We start from the raw sequence: 20,432 nt of genomic DNA, 5'->3' as shown, positions 1-20,432 counted from the left end.
CCCTGGTAAACAGTGTATGATTGCTTGATGATTTGTTTTAAGTCTAATACTGCGGGTAATGGAGTCGCCAATGACTAGGGTTTTCAATTTGTCAGAACTAATGGTGGGAGGCTTCAGCGTCTCAGACCCAGTAACGGGAGGAGAGACCAGAGAGACACGGACTCTAACTCGCTGCTTAATGGGGAGAACCGGTTGAAGGTTTCTGTCGGTTGAATGAGCGACACCGGATGAGCATTCCTACAGCATTTCTTTCCAGAAACCATGAGAAAATTGTCCGGCTCCGGGGACCGTGGGAGGGGATTTATACTAACTGTACTTATTGGTGGCACAGACGCTGTTTCATCCTTTCCTACACCTAAATTACCCTTGCCTAATGATTTTGTCTAAAGCTGGGCTTGCAGCACGGCTATCCTCGTGTAACGGATGTGAAATGGCTAGCTAGTTAGCGGGTACGCGCTAATAGCATTTCAATCGGTTACGTCACTTGCTCTGAGACCTGAAGTAGGGTTTCCCCTTGCTCTGCAAGGGCCGCGGCTTTTGTGGAGCGATGGGTAACGATGCTTCGTGGGTGACCGTTGTTGATGTGTGCAGAGGGTCCCTGGTTCGCGCCCGTGTCGGGGCGAGGGGACGGTACTAAAGTTATACTGTTACATTGATGCTGTTGACCCGGATCACTGGTTGCTGCGGAAAAGGAAGAGGTTGAAAGGGGGGTGAGTGTAACGGATGTGAAATGGCTAGCTAGTTAGCGGGTACGCGCTAATAGCATTTCAATCGGTTACGTCACTTGCTCTGAGACCTGAAGTAGGGTTTCCCCTTGCTCTGCAAGGGCCGCGGCTTTTGTGGAGCGATGGTTGATGGTACAAGTTGTGACCGGAAATTATGGGAAAAAGGTCACTAATTAGTAAAGAACTCCCCTCACCCAGTGTTGCCAACTCCTCAGTAAGGAAAGTAGCTATTGGCTGTTCTAAAAGTCGCTAGAAGTCACTAAATGACGTCATCGCCTAATTTGCACAATTGGCCATGTGCATGTAATTGTGATGGACGCTGTCGTGGGAGAGACAAAAAGTGAGTAAAAAACACCCTAAATATGTTTAGAACTACATATGAACTTTCTTCTGTCGATTCTTGTTTTTTTTATGTCACAATTCCAACCCTCCTTTATCCTGGCTCGGGACCGGAAAAATTGACCCAAAAGAGACACTCTGGCGGAGTTACTTAGTTTTTTTTCTCTTCTTTTTTTTTCTTTTCTTAATTTGGTTTGGTTTTTAACCTTATGACCCACTTAGGAGCCTACAACAAGTCACAGTAAAACATGAACATTTTTATCCATACATTTTTTTGTATACAATCTACATTAACAATCTAAATGGACCAAAAAGAGACAATAGAAAAAACTGTCAATGGCAATGTGAGAAAATTATGGTAACTAGTCTGGCCCTAATTCAGGTTAATAGTTTTTTTCTCCCAGACCCCTCCTCCACACACACACACACACACAGGCTGTGCTGGCTCACAGAAAGAGTGGGTCATCGTCATTTTGGTCAAGGCTCTCTATGGCAGGTTCAGCAACTAAGGGAGCTGACTTAAATGAGTAAGCAGCTGATGTACCGAAAAGCTGCAAAACATTAGCAGGCAGCTGGTGCTCATAGCAAGTCTCACCAGACAGCTTCAGTCCATATCGAATGTACAGGATGGAGTTAAGGGTCTGCAAGGACATACGATTTCTAAGTTTGCTTTTTACCACACTCATCTGGCTGAATACCCTCTCGACTTCAGCATTCGAGTGTTGCTGGACAATCTTGTCTATCTCTGCAGGGGAGTAGCCAAGGAGCTTGGCTTTTTTTTCTATTTCTCCAGGGCTCTTATTGTGCTTTAGAGTTTCCTCCACATTGAAAACTGACATGTACTGCAATGCTATGATGTTGTCCGACAGTCTCACCCTCAACTCCTTAGTGAGGGAGATGGTGAAGGCTACACACCGCTTTCGGACATTGTTTTCATCCTCAGGCGCAAGGTGGAGCTCAGCTGCCTTTGACTCAAAAAGGTAACCAAGGTACGGTTTGGGACTGATGTATCCATCTATTGGCCCTTTGAGGACATCAACATTTGCCAGTGGATTCAGCACCCTGCTGCTCACAGACTTGATCAGGCTAAACAAGCTGTCAAGTTGCTTAAGAGGATCTACTTGCTCTCCCTCAAAAGCCTTGATGGCCAACTGTACCTCACCCAGCACTGACTTCAAAAAAGTCAGATACAATATGTTTTGAGGATCACTGTACATGGAGTATAAAACCTCAGCCATAGAGCAGTGTTCACTGGACTTGGAGACTGCGGAATGCAGCCTAAGCTCCTCCCACTGGTCCAAAATGCCTGAAACCGCAGGTTCAATGGAGAGCCAACGTGTGGCACACACCTTGGTTATCTGTAAAGGTTTCTCCCCACAGTTGATGGTCTCATATATGGCCTTGTAGGCCTCCCTGCGCTTTGGAGACACTGAAAATCAGTTATAAGTCTCTCGTACCAAGTACTCCACACTACGGGAGATGGTGTCATTGGAAGCATGACTTACAGCAAGCTGCAGATTGGCACACACAGCGAATAAGAACCAGATATTGAGGCCATACTCCTCTTTCAGCACTTTATGGACCCCATTGTTAATCCCCTTCATAAGAGGCATTGTCAGTCCCTATCCCCAGGAGTTTCTCTTTTATAAGACAACACTTCTCGAGGAAAGCCACAACAGCACAGGCTATAGATTTGGCATCTCCTCCCTCCATCTCAACAAGCACCAGAAATGTTGATACAATTGTCTGCATGGTGTCACTAAAGTACCTTATCACAACCCCCAGGTACTTAGAAACACTTACATCCATGGACTCATCGAGGAGGGTGAAACACTGGTCACCCACATCTGCGACCAACTTTTTCAGAACGTATGGTGCTAGAACACCATTAATCATTACTGTGCACTTTGTCCTGCGTATTTTGAAATGGGTAGCAGCAGTGGAGTCTGAGAAAGCAGCTCAACATGCTTCTCCAATGTGATCACATGCCAGCATGGAACAGTGTTCAGCGAGAGCTAATGCCATGGTGGCCTCAGCCTTTCTTGCAGTCAATTTTTTTAACCATAAATGGCAGCTTGTTTTGGGTGGAACTGTTACAAGGCTTTCTTCGCGGAGAGGTGAACATCTCCTGCTCTGTCTGCAGCTGGGAGGTACTGCTGCATGAGGACTGGGCCGCCTGTGAGTGCTTTGGGACAGGGGTGGGGCCAAGGCAGCACCCGCTGCTCGTTAAGAAGAGTAAGAATGAGACTTGCATTCACGTCAGTCTCCAACACCAGAAAAAGTCGTTAAGATTTGTTGCTAGTCGATTTTTTGAAATGTGTAACTAAAGGGGTCTGAATACACTCAATATAGCAACAAAGTCACTAAGTTGGCAACACTGCCCTCAACTGGTTGTCTAGGTCTTAATTGAAAGGAAAACCCAAGAAACAAACACTAGGCCCTCCATGTAATGAGTTTGACAACCTTGGTATAGGTAAAAAAAATATATATATATTGTAAGGCTCCTTGTTAATGATTTGGAATGAATTTAGACCTACTGTCTGAACACTTCTAAAATAATGTCTGACCGTACATTGTAACAATTTGGACACATCTGGAAACAAAGACGGCCATCACCACAGTGCATCATGTTTATTAACCATTATGTTCACCACTCGCCCACATCTACGATATCTTCAGCTTTATTGGCCAGCAGTATTTCAACAAATTTTTTAGAATTTCAGTTTTTAAACAGATAAATCAAGTATTGCACCTCAATTAACCTGTGTTAAATATTCACACAAAAAACCTCAAGTACCTCACGGAAATCAGCAAGTAAGATATCCCGCTTAGTCACAATATAGCGATTTCAAGTTTCATACTATTAATGTGCATTGAAAAGAAAATGATTTATATAATATCTTTATATTTGTTTAGAAACCATTCCACAGGGAGGAAATTTGGCCAGCAGCTCTCACATGCACGCTGGATACACTTCACCCATCACAATGCTCTCCAATTCATGTTTCATGTCAATGATCAATAACAAAATAGTAACAGATTACATAGCTTTTTATACCCATTAAACTGTTTCTATGGCCATAACAAAAATCAAACTCCATCTCTCTAATGCAATACTGTCACCAGTAGTTTTTTTACAACACAGAGATCAAAATCTCCATTTTACATGTCTGTTCCTCGTGAGAGCTTGCCCCCTTTTGTCTGAGTAACATTGAATTGATGTACTCACTGATAATACAATCAGACTGTCTTCATTCAAACTATAGCATTGGTAGTTTGTTGTTATATATATATATATATTTATTAGAATCACCAAGAGATGTCTGTACTTCATCCAAAATAAAGGAGGGACCCAACCTGAAGGGGTAAATAGAATCTGACACAAACTAATTTTTATATGGATTATGAATGTAATAGTGGCCCCCAAATACCCTACTGCTTTAGAGCTCATGGCCAGCACTGTGGGGAGAAGGGAGCTCCTTGATGTCACAGTTCTGGATCAGATTGAAGTAAAAGACCACCAGTTCCTCGTAGTTCTTCTTAGAAATCCTCTCGTTAATACCATGGAACCTGGAAATGTAGAGAATGCATAAGCAGTGGAACGATAGCGAGCAAACTACAGTGTTAGTAAGGTGAGACTTTATCTTGTTTGTTCAATGCAAACAGAGGGCATTGTTAAACCTTTCTTGTCAAGACGCTGTGCATGTAGGGCTGACTTACATTTTATGGTTCAATCGTGTCACATGACTAGATCATAAGACTGGAGTTTGTCTCGCGGTCAACAAAAGGGTAGTGTTTGAACAATCTCCTCAACCCCAACAGGCCATTGAAAGATACAGTATGTTGTACAGTACGTATACAGTTACTATGACTACATTCAACACCTGATAAAGAGAGCTCTTCTCTACAGAATATCCAGTGCTCCAGCTACAATGAGTCATACCTCTGGGTGTCCCCTGGTCTGATCCAGGTAGGTGCAAAGCGATAGATGTCCTTGGCCAGGTCAGTGTAGTGGCGGCTGTCTGTGTTCCCGATGCAGACACCTGCACGTTGGAATATGATAGATTTGTATGCTGAATACTATGTCATATAAATGTGAACATGATACCTGAAAAACCCATACCAAAAACAGGATCCCCCCCCCCCCTTTCCCCAACATCACAGTGGGCAAATCAAACAAATACTACTCCCTCTTCACACACTCCCTTCTATTCCGTTTCTTACCAGGCGCAACAGTAACTTGTGGGAACTGGTCCAGCAGGGTCTTCTTGATGGTCTGGAACCCAAAGGATGTTTCATCATACGAGCTGACAGGTAGTGGGTCAAAGCCATTCACCAGCTCCATCTTCACTCTCTCATCTCCCACTGTGGATTGGATGAACTCCAGAACCTGACAGGAAGACACAAACACTATACATTTTGAAAACTGGGGACAGTTTCCCTGAACTGTACTTCAAAGTTGCCAGCATGACTAAATAGTTTATAAATTCAGTGTCTCGGTTTTGTGAGATGGACCTATGATTTTAGCTTTACAGTATAATAGAACATGAATTTTGAATATAGCATGCAGTTGAACCATATATGTAGATGTGTAAAATGCTAATCCCCACCTCTTGTACGGTCTGTGCTGGATGTATCCGCAGATTCACATAGGCCTCAGCAAGGGAGGGAAGAACATTCACCTATGAAGTATAGAAACATCCAAGTATTGTATTTGCTTAATAGATGCAGTCCAGCACTATATAACATAAAACAATTGGAATTCTGAACATATACAAGATAGATTTATTTTTATTTTTTAAAGAACATATCACACGAAATGTATGACGTAGTACGACTTTCAGGGACCCCGTTTTGAAAGTGCTCTCGAGACAAACTACTGCTGAAACTATAGAAAACCTCAGGAGCATCACTTAAATAAAACACCTTCATGCACTATAACTCATTATGACAAGATATTGTACCTTAACACCTGAGTTGAACATGGTGACTGCAGTTGTGGTTCTCAAAAAAGCATTTGTGTCAGGACTCCTTTCCAATACTCTTTAACATAAACAAATGTTATTTAGGTTTTATAACTCAATCAAGTATAATCTGCATGTAATTGAAATAATCAAGGTGGACCAAATCAGAGAAATTCAGTGAGGGAAATTACCTGCCAATAAGTGGAGAGAACAGCCACATATTTGACATGACAAACTTAATTGGGAGTCCAAACTGTAAGACAAAGACATTTCAAAGTGATTTAAAAAGCTATGTACTTATTTTAAAATGATGTTAAGACTAGTATTAAACACTACACTCTATATCGCAGAATATCCCATAGGATAATTGAAGCCAATGTAGGACAGAGGTTAGAAACACAGCATTACCCTGTGAGCTAAGTGTTCAAAGGTCCTGCGCTCAGGGCCTTCACCAAACAATATGGGCATAGGGTTGTCCTCCAACCTGACAAAACAGATCACGTGTGCTTAGAGAATGTGGGCTTAGGTTCACAACATGACATGACACAATATACTCTATGATGCAGACCTAAAACAATGTAGAACTAGCCGATTAAGAAATGTCCTCCCTTTACGGAGTTCACTCATACTCAACTGAGAGGTGTACACAGCTTACTTACTTTCTCGTGTTCTTATTTCTATTTCTTGTGCGTTTTTGTACTACTTTACATTATAGTACTATGGCTATTGATTATTGCATTGTTGGGATAGCGCTTGCAAGAAAGGCATTTCACTACACTTATGTGCGTGAAAATAAAACCTGAACCTTGGGCCTTATAAAATATTTGTCTCAGGCTCTATAATGTTCATGGCTGACCAAGCAAGAAAAGTGGAATTCCCCTTCATTGAACTGTATCTGTAGGTGTTAAGCAATGGCTATACATAGAAGACCCATCTAGTCTGTGATGAGTGTGATTCCCAAATCGCCTCTCACCTTTTGACAGCTCCAGCCAGGATGCCGATGCTGCTCTCTCTGGGAGGCATGGAGGAGTGACCCGGGGCCTTGAAGACACTCAGTCTCACCGTGGCTTGTCCCTTCTCACTGATCCCAATCCTGACACATATACACACAGGCAGGCCCACACACTTTTAATAAACTGAGTGCAATCTATGACGTAAACCTTATAAGTAGCACTTAATAAAATGCATTTTTAAAGGCCTTTTTACATCAGCAGATGTCACAAAGTGCTATAGAGCCTAAAATATGAGACAAGAGTTAATGAATGAATGCTTACAGAGCAGCAGGCCCCTGCAGACCACTGATGACTCCATCCAGCACAGCCAGACCCTCATCCAGTATGAACGCCAGCTGCACCCCTTTCTTCTTCAGCACCTTCACTATGTTCATGGCCCCCTGCAAGCCACCCACCTACAGTACAAAGAGAAGATCATGCTTCTGAATTCTGTCCCTTTCGGTTTCTGAAATAAAATACCTCTACTAACTTCACAAACCTCTTCATCATGACCCAGACCAATGAAGAATCCCCTTTGCGGAGAATAACCTCTTATCAACAGGTACTCCAGCGCCTGGAGGATTCCCTACAGTGAAAAAAATAGGCTGTTTAAATTCTGACAACGTGAAATCGTATTATTGAATGAGGAAAAACAGTAACCACATTGTTAATCAGGCCCTTGGCCTAAATCGGGGATGGTCAACTTTGATGGGGGTGTCCCCACTCTTGACAGCAGAGAGAATTTTTACGTTTTAGAGTTCATTTCGGTGAATTCTACACATTTTGCCACAGGGTGTAGAGAAAATGTTGCAGTTTGCTGCAAATACAGATTTTGCATTTTATAACTATTTTCATGCAATTCTACAAATTTTTCCATGGGGCGGATTTTTCTCTCTCTGTTTACAGCTCATTTCATGCAATTCTACCCATTTTGCCGTAGGGTGGAGAAATGTTTGCAGTTTTTAATATATCTGGGTGAGACTGACTAACAAAATTAAATGGGAGGGCCCCCCCAGCAGGTAATTTGACCATGATAACAAGTTTAGATTGCTAAGTTAGTTTTGCGGCCAGCTATCTAAAATAATGTAGCTGACATGGGCTAAATGACTGACTATCAGTGACTCACATAAGAGAAACTGCTGATGCACAACAAAATTTCAAAATTGCACCTTGTGTTTTCTACTACTTCTAACTCGCAACAGTAAATTGAGACCCCAACTGAGTTCCCAAAATTGACCAGAGCGCCTTCGTGCCACCAGCTGCCCTTCCCTGGCATAAATCATAGCAAACAAATCATAGAATAATCTCCACGCTCTGGTCCTTGGAAAACCCAAGTCCCATAAACCTCTACCTACAGTCAAAACTCACCATGACAGACTGCTTGTTATCGATGGTCCCTCTACCATAAATGAATCCATCTATCTCCTTTGCAGAGAATGGTGGGGCCTCCCATCCATCATTCTCATCAGCAGGCACCACATCTATGTGGGCCAGCAGCATGTAGGGGACCAGGGCCAGGTCAGAGCCAGGCACCCAGAACAGGTGGCTGTAGTTGGCCACAACCTCATGCTGGACCAGGTGGGAAGAGAAAACTGTAGGGAAAACTGGAAGAGGGAAAACATGGTTTTAGTGTAGGGCAGTGGTTCCCAAACCTTTTTGGCCCACGACCCCAACCATGTGAAAATAAAAATTATGTAATTAGCAGCTAATGTTAATTTTTTTATTTGCAGCTATGGCAGTCTTCTCAACTCACCATCGCTTACTTTTAATGTGGGGCTATGACGTTCAACCTGGATCAAAATTTGGGTTTTAATGCAGACAAGAGCACTGAATCCAACTTCACACAGTTATGGGCTGGCGATGGGCACCATGAGTTTTATGGTGCTTTCAAGACAAGGTCAATGATCTTCAGGTCGGAGCTCTAGAAAGAAGCTGTACCTGGTTTGCTTTTAAAATACTTTTATTTATTGTTTAACACTTTTTGATTACTATATGATTCCATGTGTCATTTCATAGTTTTGATATTTTAGATTCTTCAAAGTAGCCACCCTTTCCTTGACAGCTTTGCACAATCTTGGCATTCTCTCAACCAGCTTCACCTGGAATGCATTTCAATTAACAGGTGTGCCTTGTTAAAAGTTAATTTGTGGAATTTATTTTCCTTAATGCATTTGAGCCAATCAGTTGTGTTGTGACAAGGTAGGGGTGGTATACAGAAAATAACACTATTTGGTAAAAGACCAAGTGCATATTATGGCAAGCACAGCTCAAGAAAGCAAAGAGAAACGGCAGTACATCATTACTTTAAGACATGAAGGTCAATCAATCCAGAAAACGTCAAAGACTTTGAAAGTTCAAGTGCAGTCACAAAAACCATCAAGCGCTATGATGAAACTGGCTCTCATACCAGCCTCAGAAATTGCAGCCCAAATAAATGCTTCACAGTTTAAGAAATCAACTGTTCAGAAGAGACTGCGTGAATCAGGCCTTCATGGTCAAATTGTTGCAAAGAAATCACTACTAAAAAGGACACCAATAAGAAGAAGAGACTTGCTTGGGCCAAGAAACAAGAGCAATGTTCATTAGACCAGTGGAAATCTGTCCTTTGGTCTGGAGTCCAAATTTGAGATTTTTGGTTCCAACCGCCATGTCTTTGTGAGACGCAGAGTAGGTGAATGGATTATCTCTGCATGTGTGGTTGACACCGTGAAGCATGGAGGTGGTGTGATGGTGCTTTATTTAGAAAGCAAGGCACACTTAACCAGCATGACTCCCACAGCATTCTGCAGCGAACACCATCCCATCTGGTTTGCGCTTTGTTTTTCAACAGGACAATGACCCAACACATCTCCAGGCTGTGCAAGGGCTATTTGACCAAGAAGGAGAGTGATGAGTGCTGCATCAGATGACCTGGCCTCCACCATCACCTGACAAACCAATTGAGATGGTTTGGGATGAGTTGGACTGCAGAGTGAAGGAAAAGCATCCAAAAAGTGCTCAGCACTCCTTCAAGACTGTTGGAAAAGCATTCCATGTGAAGCTGGTTGAGAGAATGTCAAGTGTGTGCAAAGCTGTCAAGGCAAAGGGTGGCTACTTTTAAAAATCTCAAATATATTTATTTGTTTAACAATTTTTGGGTTACTACATGATTCCATGTGTTATTTCATAGTTTTGATGTATTCACTATTATTTTACAATGTAGAAAATAGTAAAATAAAGAAAAACCCTCGAATGAGTAGGTGCCCAAACTTTTGACTGGTACTGTATATATATATATATATAATGACTTTTTGCAACCCCTAGTGTTGAGTGTTAGGGGGGTAAAATGAACATTGCTTTTAGAACTGAAATGATACAACATAATCCCAGAAGCACAGTGCACTTGGTTTTAATGACTGAAAGCCTTACCATTGCTGAGACATTCCAATTTGGGTAAAAAAGGTCACAGGAGATAATGCACAGGTCAATGGCAAAGCCTTTGCCAAAAATTGCACCAAAATGTACAAAATAGCTGTTAATTTATGCACATATTTCACGTTGTTCACAATAAATCTGACAAATTAGCATTTTTCCAACTGAGTTATTTATTTTAACCAACTAATGCAATTAATCACACACACATATGCTACTGAACTAGCCACAAGTAATACTTTTAGGGTTTTAGTGTGCTTATAAAACAGCAACACTTATGTAATTCGACTAGACACTAATTTTTCTTCTGCACACCCCGCTCTAAAACCTGAGCTAGAGACACTGATCTAACAGAGTGCTTCAGACTAGATTACCTGAGAAAATATTTTTGACACTATTTCTACACCATAGCAATATATGCATTCCAAAGTCCATAGACTTACAAACAGGGAAATTTCAATTCGAAACTCCTCACACCTATGCTCGACTCACCAATCCTTTACCCCTCCCTCAGACTACATGGAGTGTGTGTGTGGTGGCAGCTAACCTTCCTGAGCTACTCCAGCAAAGGTGAGATTGTAAGTGTTTATAAATGTGTGCACAACAAACCATTTTCCAAACATATTCTAGGCCCATTTATTAGCAGCAAAGAAAATATTCCATACAGGCAGATGTCATTACACTAGATGCATATCTTAAGTTCCTTAGTTCATAGTGAACATGCAAAAAAAAGGCCAACCAATAAACTGTGCACAAAAGAAAGACAAACAGAAAGAAAAAAAAATGAAGAAAATAAGAGAAATTAAAAAAGAAAAAAAGATTACATTTGATGGTTAAAATGTTGACTGTCATAAGAGTTTAAGCTCTGAGCATAATGATCATGGGCTCACACATTACCTTGGCCCGTCATTTGACCTTAACAGACATTTGAGACATTTTACAGACCAATATTCATTGGGTGCATAACCTGATTAGAGTTCATCCACAGTGCTGAGAATGAAATAAATCACATTTAGATTATGGTAATTAATCTTAGCAGAATATACAAGCCGAGGATGCATTGATGAGTAGCGACGTTGTCCATACAATAGGTCTATGAGAAGGGGAGACAAATAGAATATGACTCCCATCTAAACTGGAGGAGGAAATTGTCCAAAAGCAAACTTAAGTTGCACGGACTCAACAATGATAAAGTGAATATCACCGGGGATACGGCCGATGCTCTCCGCTGGTGCCAATAAGACAGGCTATAGGCCTACGGTTGTTCGCTCAATTAAATTGAGGATTTATATAACTAAAAAAGACTGATTTGAGTCTTTGTCTTCTCTTTACAGCAATACCATTTGCTTTCAAAACTACGTTTTCACGCAATTAAATAGAGAAATATTGTGATATGCCTGGCTGGGCCCCCTCTACTTTCCACAGACAGTCGCAACTCAATAATCATCTACGGTATTTGCTGCGCACGGGGCCCAAATTGCACGCGCTGCCTTTGCTTCCAACAATCCACAACTTGTTTTTTTAAGGCTTGGGGAAGCTAAATGTTCCTCTGTGGCCAAATCATGCTTTAGTAACCTATTTTGAATTAAAAAAAAAAAAAATCTGTATAAACAAGATCAGGCTAATTAGGCTATATAATTTGGGCAATTTAATAAAATTTACTTAAGCCTTATGGACGCACCACCTACGAGCCTGTCAATCTACTATCCACCAAAGTAGAAAGGTTTACCTATTCTATTGGTCAGCTTGTCGAGAAAGAAATAGCCAAAAAAAGACTGCGACAGGAAGGGTACAATAGATCCCAAATTCATACAACCGTCTGTCCGACTGCGCCAAATAAATTCCACTAAATTAGGCAAATTACCCCATAGACCAATAAGCATGAATGGTCAAATGTACACTGCTCAAAAAAATAAAGGGAACACTTAAACAACACAATGTAACTCCAAGTCAATCACACTTCTGTGAAATCAAACTGTCCACTTAGGAAGCAACACTGATTGACAATAAATTTCACATGCTGTTGTGCAAATGGAATAGACAAAAGGTGGAAATTATAGGCAATTAGCAAGACACCCCCAATAAAGGAGTGATTCTGCAGGTGGTGACCACAGACCACTTCTCAGTTCCTATGCTTCCTGACTGATGTTTTGGTCACTTTTGAATGCTGGTGGTGCTCTCACTCTAGTGGTAGCATGAGACGGAGTCTACAACCCACACAAGTGGCTCAGGTAGTGCAGCTCATCCAGGATGGCACATCAATGCGAGCTGTGGCAAGAAGGTTTGCTGTGTCTGTCAGCGTAGTGTCCAGAGCATGGAGGCGCTACCAGGAAACAGGCCAGTACATCAGGAGACGTGGAGGAGGCCGTAGGAGGGCAACAACCCAGCAGCAGGACCGCTACCTCCGCCTTTGTGCAAGGAGGAGCACTGCAAAATGACCTCCAGCAGGCCACAAATGTGCATGTGTCTGCTCAAACGGTCAGAAACAGACTCCATGAGGGTGGTATGAGGGCCCGACGTCCACAGGTGGGGGTTGTGCTTACAGCCCAACACCGTGCAGGACGTTTGGCATTTGCCAGAGAACACCAATATTGGCAAATTCGCCACTGGCGCCCTGTGCTCTTCACAGATGAAAGCAGGTTCACACTGAGCACATGTGACAGATGTGACAGAGTCTGGAGACGCCGTGGAGAACGGTCTGCTGCCTGCAACATCCTCCAGCATGACCGGTTTGGCGGTGGGTCAGTCATGGTGTGGGGTGGCATTTCTTTGTGGGGCCGCACAACCCTCCATGTGCTCGCCAGAGGTAGCCTGACTGCCATTAGGTACCGAGATGAGATCCTCAGAGCCCTTGTGAGACCATATGCTGACACATGCACATTTGTGGCCTGCTGGAGGTCATTTTGCAGGGCTCTGGCAGTGCTCCTCCTGCTCAAAGGCGGAGGTAGCGGTCCTGCTGCTGGGTTGTTGCCCTCCTACGGCCTCCTCCACGTCTCCTGATGTACTGGCCTGTCTCCTGGTAGCGCCTCCATGCTCTGGACACTACGCTGACAGACACAGCAAACCTTCTTGCCACAACTCGCATTGATGTGCCATCCTGGATGAGCTGCACTACCTGAGCCACTTGTGTGGGTTGTAGACTCCGTCTCATGCTACCACTAGAGTGAGAGCACCGCCAGCATTCAAAAGTGACCAAAACATCAGTCAGGAAGCATAGGAACTGAGAAGTGGTCTGTGGTCACCACCTGCAGAATCACTCCTTTATTGGGGGTGTCTTGCTAATTGCCTATAATTTCCACCTTTTGTCTACGAATACAGGCCTATTAATATCAAACAAACCAAAACAGAATGAGCATCTTTAATTTCATACAAATATGTAGTTTACTGGCAGTCCTTGCTGAGGGCACCTCTCCCTCGACAGGTGACAAGCAACGTTCTTCTCTAACTAATAGCTTGCTATCAGACTTGCTAAAAACAGAAATTGTCACCTGCTGCATATAAAATTGTTACTAAGAATCTGAGGTTTGAATGTATTAAAGTATTTGTTTCACCAAATCGAGACAGGGAGCACGGTGCGAGTGGAGAAAACCTCTAACCATTGCCAGCCAAACAGAACGCCCCACCCTCCCCTACAGTAAGCAAAGCCACATGTTAGCTAGCTAGGTCCTGTAGCTATCTAGCCAAACAGCTTGTTAGCCAACTCCTCGCCGTAAATCTACAATCGCGTCAAGTCAGCATGAAAGCAACATTTTGCCATTAACCTTATCTTTGTAGTGATACGTAAATGTTGCTTACCTTCTGAGGCGGTTTCTGCGCTTTTTTCTTCACAAAACTACTTCCAGACGTCATTTAGCATGTATGCTTGGAGTTGAAACCCACATCGTTTATGATTGGACAAGATAACACTTCCCGAAATTGACGAATGTGAAAGCAGTATTTTCAGGAGCGCGAAAAGCGGTCAGAAGAGTCAACCGCTCTGGTCCACTGATTCAGGGTAAGCTCACACGTTTAAATCAGACAACATTGACATTTACACACGTTATTCACAAAGGAAAATGTCAAAATATTTAACAGTTTATCAAAATAATATATAGCACCAGCGCCAAACAATTCTCGCGCAACATCCAGTTTTCACGTGATATAATTTCTAGTGGAGTAAACGGGTGCATTTCTGTTTGAGTATCATAAAGCAGTGTCGAAATGCTAATTAGTAACTGTGCTCAGTGAAAACAGGTTTCCTACAGTAATCGTCTGCCTATGGAATGGATCATCGTATACTCCCGGGACCTAAACAACGTTACCTTTCCTCAGGAGGCTGTCGAACTCGCCCAGTGCGGTGATGTTGAGCTGCGTCTTCGCTGTTGACACCGTGGGAATCTGGATTGCCTCTGCATACAAAAAAAAGCCGGTGGCGTTGACCCAATTTAGTGTGCATGTTATAGCGATTATTCACACAACATAGGCTGTCAAGTCTGCTCGGTTTGATGGTGAAGTTAGGCCGGATCTCACCTCTGAAATTCGCAAGAAGCTCCTTTCGCTGGTGCTGGTTTATGTCAGACGCAATGTTGTTCGTCTTCTCCCAGTGTGCAAGTTGAAGTCCTGAATTGACGTCAAACGTCAGAGTCCTTAAAGTGGCTGCAACGAAACATACTAAAACAACTAATAATAAGCTGAAAGACACAATTTTGACTAACTTCATAATGTTACATTTTCCACTGCGCTCAGTCATTTTTACTATTTGACAGTGCGCACACACAGCATGTTAATTAATGCAGCTGCTCGTGACGTTTTTATATATGAATGATCGTTAGAGCGCCATCTGCTGGGATTGAAATAGGGTACCCACCCTTTAAGTTAACATTTGAAATGGAAAGAGTTAAAGTTCGGGTATGGATCCAAGGATCCAAGATAGCACTGACCCTGGAAATATGTCACCAGATAATCAGCATACTGACTGTTCAACTAAATATGCACATGCATGCAGTTTCAATCAAAATGTCATACAGCATTTGTTATTAATTTGGGAAGATGTCCAAATGAAACAAATCATCTCTTTATTCAAAATAACTCAGACAACACAAAAGCAACTCTTGAAAAAAACACTGAATTCCCTGACATTTTTTTTTTAAAGTAGCTATTTCACATCCAAAATAGAAACTGAAAAATTACAGATGAGTTCGAAAAGGTAATGAGTATTCACAAAATATATTTTTTTATATTGCTTTTTAGTTTGACATTTCAGTGCCTAAAAACTGTACTGAATAAAAAATACATTTACAAACCTTTAAAACAAGAGAATACTGTCCCTGGCCACATCTTTGATGAGCTCTAACACAGACTGGACTTTGATAACCCCAACCGAACCTATGTGTAAATTGTAGCCGTAACTCCATTAATTTCTCATTGATACATACTTTTAATTAAATACAAAAAATCTTCCATTTAAGTTACAAATCTCAAAATGGTATTATTTCTCTAAATTAGTCCTAATCACTGTATATATTTGAACAGTAGTTTCACCTGAACATTTTCCAACCAACAAGGTTATAATGGCTACCTTTCTTGGTTAAGAGTGACATCATCCAAAGTGTAAAGGAGAATTACAGTGACCAAATGAAGTTCCTCACAACAACTGTAAACCAATTTGTGGAGTATCCTTCCTTTTCCCGAAGTGTGCACTACTCATCATGGATTTGAAAGTTTAGGATTGGTATAAGCATTGGCTGGATTAAGTTTTATCCATTATTAAATCCATGCATAAAAGGATATCTCCCTTTAAGAGAAGGGTGGAGAATCAGTACACAGACCTAGAGCAGGGGAGTTACTCCTCCCTAGAGCGGGTGTACAGATTAGTCCTAAGGGTCATCCTGGAGCGACAGTCCCTCAGTCTCCGTCCCCATACTGAGGTTGTCCAGGAAGGCCACAAAGGGATGGTCCGAGCTGTGCTCCATGGCAGAGTAGATGAGGTAGAGAAGGCAAGTCAAGATGAGGAAGACCAGGATCTGGGCCCACAGAGGCACCAGGCGGCGCTCCAATGCCTGTCTCTGTAGGGTCATGGGACTGGCAGGCAGGTCTGGGTATTTAAACTGGACTGGTCGCACCGCTGCACCCTTGATAGGCCTCCGACGGGTGGCACTGGAGGAAAGAGTACAATTTTCCAAATTAAAAAGGTAGACAAATAGTATGAGAATATGGAATCATGGTAGCCTCAGTAAGCAGTAACCAAAAAGTCTCTGGGACATAGCCTTATTTAACCTGAGAGATGGCTACCTTACAAATGGTGACTATTCCCTAATTGTCGTGGCTTCTGTATGTGTAGTGTTGTTTTATGGAAACTGGACTTACACAATGCCAGTGCGTATAGGTTCTGTCTCTAGGAACATCTCCATCAGGACATCTGTGACCGGCTCCTGAAGAAGAGAAACAAATCAGACCGTCTGACCCAAACAGACGAGAGGAAAGAGAAACATCCACACTACCAGTGTCCCTCACCATCCTAAATCAGATCAGGTGGAATGGCAAAGAGATAAAAGGTTAGGGGAAAGTCATAAAGCCACTTGTGGTTATTGTGCAAAAGGTTCAAAGTCCTGAAGTAAAAGTACAGTGAACCAAGACATTTCCCCCAAACCTTTTCTTAGTAAAACATTATTTTAGGTATGAATGAACACTTTGATTAATGCACTAGCTTGGTTATATACATGAACAACCCAATCAAAGTGATGGTAAAACCATTAACAGGATAATAAAGTATACAGTGTAGACCTGCATATAAACCATAGCTCTAGTGTATGATCTGTTATAAGAGTGAAAAGATGGGAATGAATCTGAAAGACAACTAAACAAGCTAATGTAAGTGCCTTGATATGCTGTTTGATAAAGGAGGTCTTTGGGGTGACGCAAGGTGATCGGTTAGTCATGGTATACTTGTCCACCATCCCCATGTCCTGCTAAAAGTGAGAAAAAAAAACAAATTCAAAGTATATTCCACATTTCCTCTACTCACTCTGTTAACCACAGCCCATTGAATCACATTGATGGATTCTGAATTCTAAAGTTGAAATATGAAATATCCTTGTTTATGTTACTGAGGGAGAGAGAGGGGAAATGCAGAACGTTTACATTGTCAGAACATGTTACTGTTAGACATCAGGTATCCTATGGAAAGGAGAAAGGCCACAATCTGGTACAAGTCAACAGGACAGCCATGAGTTGGGGAGGAGTGAGGAATTTGGGCCAAGGTCAGATCAGATGAAGTGAGAAAGAACAGGAATCACTAAAGTCCTGTCTAGCAACAGAGATGTATTGGCTGTCCATATGTATAAGGAGGAGACTCAGTATAGGGGGAAGATTTAAATACCAGTGCTTGTGTGAATATGTCTTTGTCTGTTCAGCTGTCTGACCCATTGGGTGAAAACTTGGTTTGAGCTTTTCATAGTTGTCCACGAGTTTTTACTCTTGTTTATTTAGAACCTAACAACATCCACCCTGTAACCACCAACAACAGCTTGTCACAGATAAGATTACTGAAATGTTTGTGAGTACTACTGACCCGGTGAGGCCTTGGCCAAGGTCCCAGAATATTACTCCCATTGTGCTTCTGTGTTCTACTACTGAAGAGAGGGCTTTGACTCTCAATCTGTGATTCCAGAGGAAAACGTAAATACAGCATATCACTCATTGGTCATCACTTTAGTGGGGATTAGATATTTAGGTTGATGTGATTGGTTTTAATCTAATCTTGACAGATCAAAACAAACTTCCCTCCTCTACCATCTCAGTAATGCTGAAGCTCTGAGAAGAGGAATAGGAGGAATCATCACGACCGCCTCCCAGAGATACAGACGGAGGCTGCACCTGCATGGGTTAAAAGTCACAAGTTGTTCAGAGCCACAGCCCAATAACAGGACATCCAAAAATATGCTCCAACAGCTTGCTTGATCCCTTAAGTTGTCCCTTAAAACCCTAAATATTCACCAGCTTTGGAGTGTGAGAAGAGTGCATAATGTGCCGTTTCAAGATGAAAAAAATTGCAAGGAGAAGAGCAGAGATCCCATTCCCATTGAAGAGTTAATGAGTTTTTCTAAAAGGGTTACCACTGATCCTGTGGTATGTCCTAGCAGAGAGGATGTTCTGCTCAGCCCAGCTCCATGCCCAGGTGTAACAGGCGATGGGGGCAAATTCCCCCCCCCCTCTGCTGTTGTGGAAGACTCAGCCACATTCCCATGATTCCCTGCATTCCTCTTGGGATTGAGTTCATAGCGCCCCGGAGCTCTCCAAACCCGCTGCCAGGGTAGCATCATTATTATCCCATTACACAAAAGCATCACACTCCAGAAATAATTCCATCACCCATTTTAAATGTTGAATTTGTGAATAATTCATAAATAAGGGTACTGGTGGTCTAAGTAGTTGTCAGATTTACCATTCTCGACGATGGCATAAAACACTGATGATAATGATATTCAGCTTTCTTATTATTCCGAGAGTGCCGTTACATCTGTTAAAAGTAAGGAGTAACCGAGCTGAGAACCACTCCTAAAATATAACTTATTTGGACATTGAGACACAGTTTGCATTAGAACCCAGGCACAGAAATACCTAACTACTGTCACAAGGTGGCACTGCAGGCAACATTTTTTCCTTAGTTGAGGAGAATAACATGGCTGCATAGGATATTTACTATTCTTTGATCAGGGTCTCAAAATAAGATCCTAGTATGAACGCACTCACCTGTTCATTACCATGCTGATATACCTTCTCTTCAGAACAAGGAAGACCAACAGAATCAGAGGTAAACACATCCTTGTTTGAGGACACCGTTTTGTCATCCATTTTAGCATACAGAATCCACATCTGTGTCTGTAACAGTAACAAATCTTAATGATTATTCTTCACTATCAGAGTACTGGTATGCATCTCCTGTGCCACCGTTCTGTCTGGGCAGGTTCTAGTAGCCTTTGTAGCTTCCTCTCATAGTCACTACCAAGTCTATTTATCACACACAGAGATCCATTTCAAACTAAAGACATTGTACAAAGTACCATATGGATAGGTTGTATTAGCAATTACAGACAGATCAAATACAGAGATTAAAAGGGGCAATTATCAGTAGCTACATCCATTTTTGGACTTATAAATTAATGATATATACCCATTGATTCTTGAAGAATGTACAGTGGGGCAAAAAAGTATTTAGTGAGCCACCAATTGTGCAAGTTCTCCCACTTAAAAAGATGAGAGAGGCCTGTAATTTTCATCATAGGTACACTTCAACTATGACAGACAAAATGAGGGAAAAAAATCCAGAAAATCACATTGTAGGATTTTTAATGAATTTATTTGCAAATTATGGTGGAAAATAAGTATTTGGTCACCTACAAACAAGCAAGATTTCTGGCTCTCACAGACCTGTAACTTCTTCTTTAAGAGGCTCCTCTGTCCTCCACTCGTTACCTGTATTAATGGCACCTGTTTGAACTTGTTATCAGTATAAAAGACACCTGTCAACAACCTCAAACAGTCACACTCCAAACTCCACTATGGCCAAGACCAAAGAGCTGTCAAAGGACACCAGAAACAAAATTGTAGACCTGCACCAGGCTGGGAAGACTGAATCTGCAATAGGTAAGCAGCTTGGTTTGAAGAAATCAACTGTGGGAGCAATTATTAGGAAATGGAAGACATACAAGACCACTGATAATCTCCCTCGATCTGGGGCTCCACGCAAGATCTCACCCCATGGGGTCAAAATGATCACAAGAACGGTGAGCAAAAATCCCAGAACCACACGGGGGGACCTAGTGAATGACCTGCAGAGAGCTGGGACCAAAGTAACAAAGCCTACCATCAGTAACACACTACGCCGCCAGGGACTCAAATCCTGCAGTGCCAGACGTGTCCCCCTGCTTAAGCCAGTACATGTCCAGGCCCGTCTGAAGTTTGCTAGAGAGCATTTGGATGATCCAGAAGAAGATTGGGAGAATGTCATATGGTCAGATGAA

General features: G+C 42.1%; 2 protein-coding genes across 24 annotated transcripts in view; both read right to left on the bottom strand.

Annotated features, from left to right (window-relative positions):
- Positions 1–3,680: 3,680 nt before the first annotated feature.
- Positions 3,681–15,220, bottom strand: LOC139542510 (N-fatty-acyl-amino acid synthase/hydrolase PM20D1.2-like). The gene is made up of 13 exons (XM_071348009.1): positions 14,941–15,220; positions 14,733–14,819; positions 8,389–8,624; positions 7,520–7,606; positions 7,303–7,436; positions 7,002–7,121; positions 6,437–6,512; positions 6,220–6,281; positions 6,029–6,107; positions 5,675–5,746; positions 5,289–5,454; positions 5,008–5,107; positions 3,681–4,634 (listed from the first exon to the last, which is right to left on the bottom strand). Exons 1-13 carry the CDS (start codon positions 15,158–15,160, stop codon positions 4,505–4,507), a joined length of 1,569 nt encoding a protein of 522 aa, XP_071204110.1. The 5' UTR covers positions 15,161–15,220; the 3' UTR covers positions 3,681–4,504.
- A 248-nt stretch (positions 15,221–15,468) lies between these two features.
- LOC139542512 (lamina-associated polypeptide 2, isoforms beta/delta/epsilon/gamma-like) overlaps positions 15,469–20,432 on the bottom strand; it is a 40,641-nt gene continuing 35,677 nt past the window's right edge. For 11 of the 23 annotated variants that reach the window (XM_071348011.1, XM_071348014.1, XM_071348017.1 and 8 more), the window contains 5 exons: positions 19,162–19,290; positions 17,981–18,285; positions 17,289–17,378; positions 16,777–16,841; positions 15,469–16,566 (listed from right to left, as the gene is read on the bottom strand). In XM_071348011.1, the coding sequence (XP_071204112.1) occupies positions 16,287–16,566; positions 16,777–16,841; positions 17,289–17,378; positions 17,981–18,109 (564 nt within the window). In that variant the 5' untranslated portion in view covers positions 18,110–18,285; positions 19,162–19,290 and the 3' untranslated portion in view covers positions 15,469–16,286. The other 12 variants (XM_071348025.1, XM_071348027.1, XM_071348026.1 and 9 more) reach the window with 7 other exon arrangements.

The sequence above is a fragment of the Salvelinus alpinus genome, chromosome 17 (assembly GCF_045679555.1).
Source record: "Salvelinus alpinus chromosome 17, SLU_Salpinus.1, whole genome shotgun sequence".
Classification (NCBI taxonomy): Eukaryota; Metazoa; Chordata; class Actinopteri; order Salmoniformes; family Salmonidae; genus Salvelinus; species Salvelinus alpinus.
This window is presented reverse-complemented; position numbering and strand designations above follow the sequence as displayed.

What these genes read in the sequence shown, in the direction of transcription:
- LOC139542510 (XM_071348009.1), bottom strand. Translation starts at nt 15,160, where the DNA reads ATGACTGAGCGCAGTGGAAAATGTAACATTATGAAGTTAGTCAAAATT. An exon ending in CTGGCTGGAGCTGTCAAAAG is followed by an intron (nt 6,513 to 7,001) that starts GTGAGAGGCGAT and finishes CTGTTTTGTCAG; the next exon opens with GTTGGAGGACAACCCTATGC. An exon ending in TTCTCTCCACTTATTGGCAG is followed by an intron (nt 6,108 to 6,219) that starts GTAATTTCCCTC and finishes TTTATGTTAAAG; the next exon opens with AGTATTGGAAAGGAGTCCTG.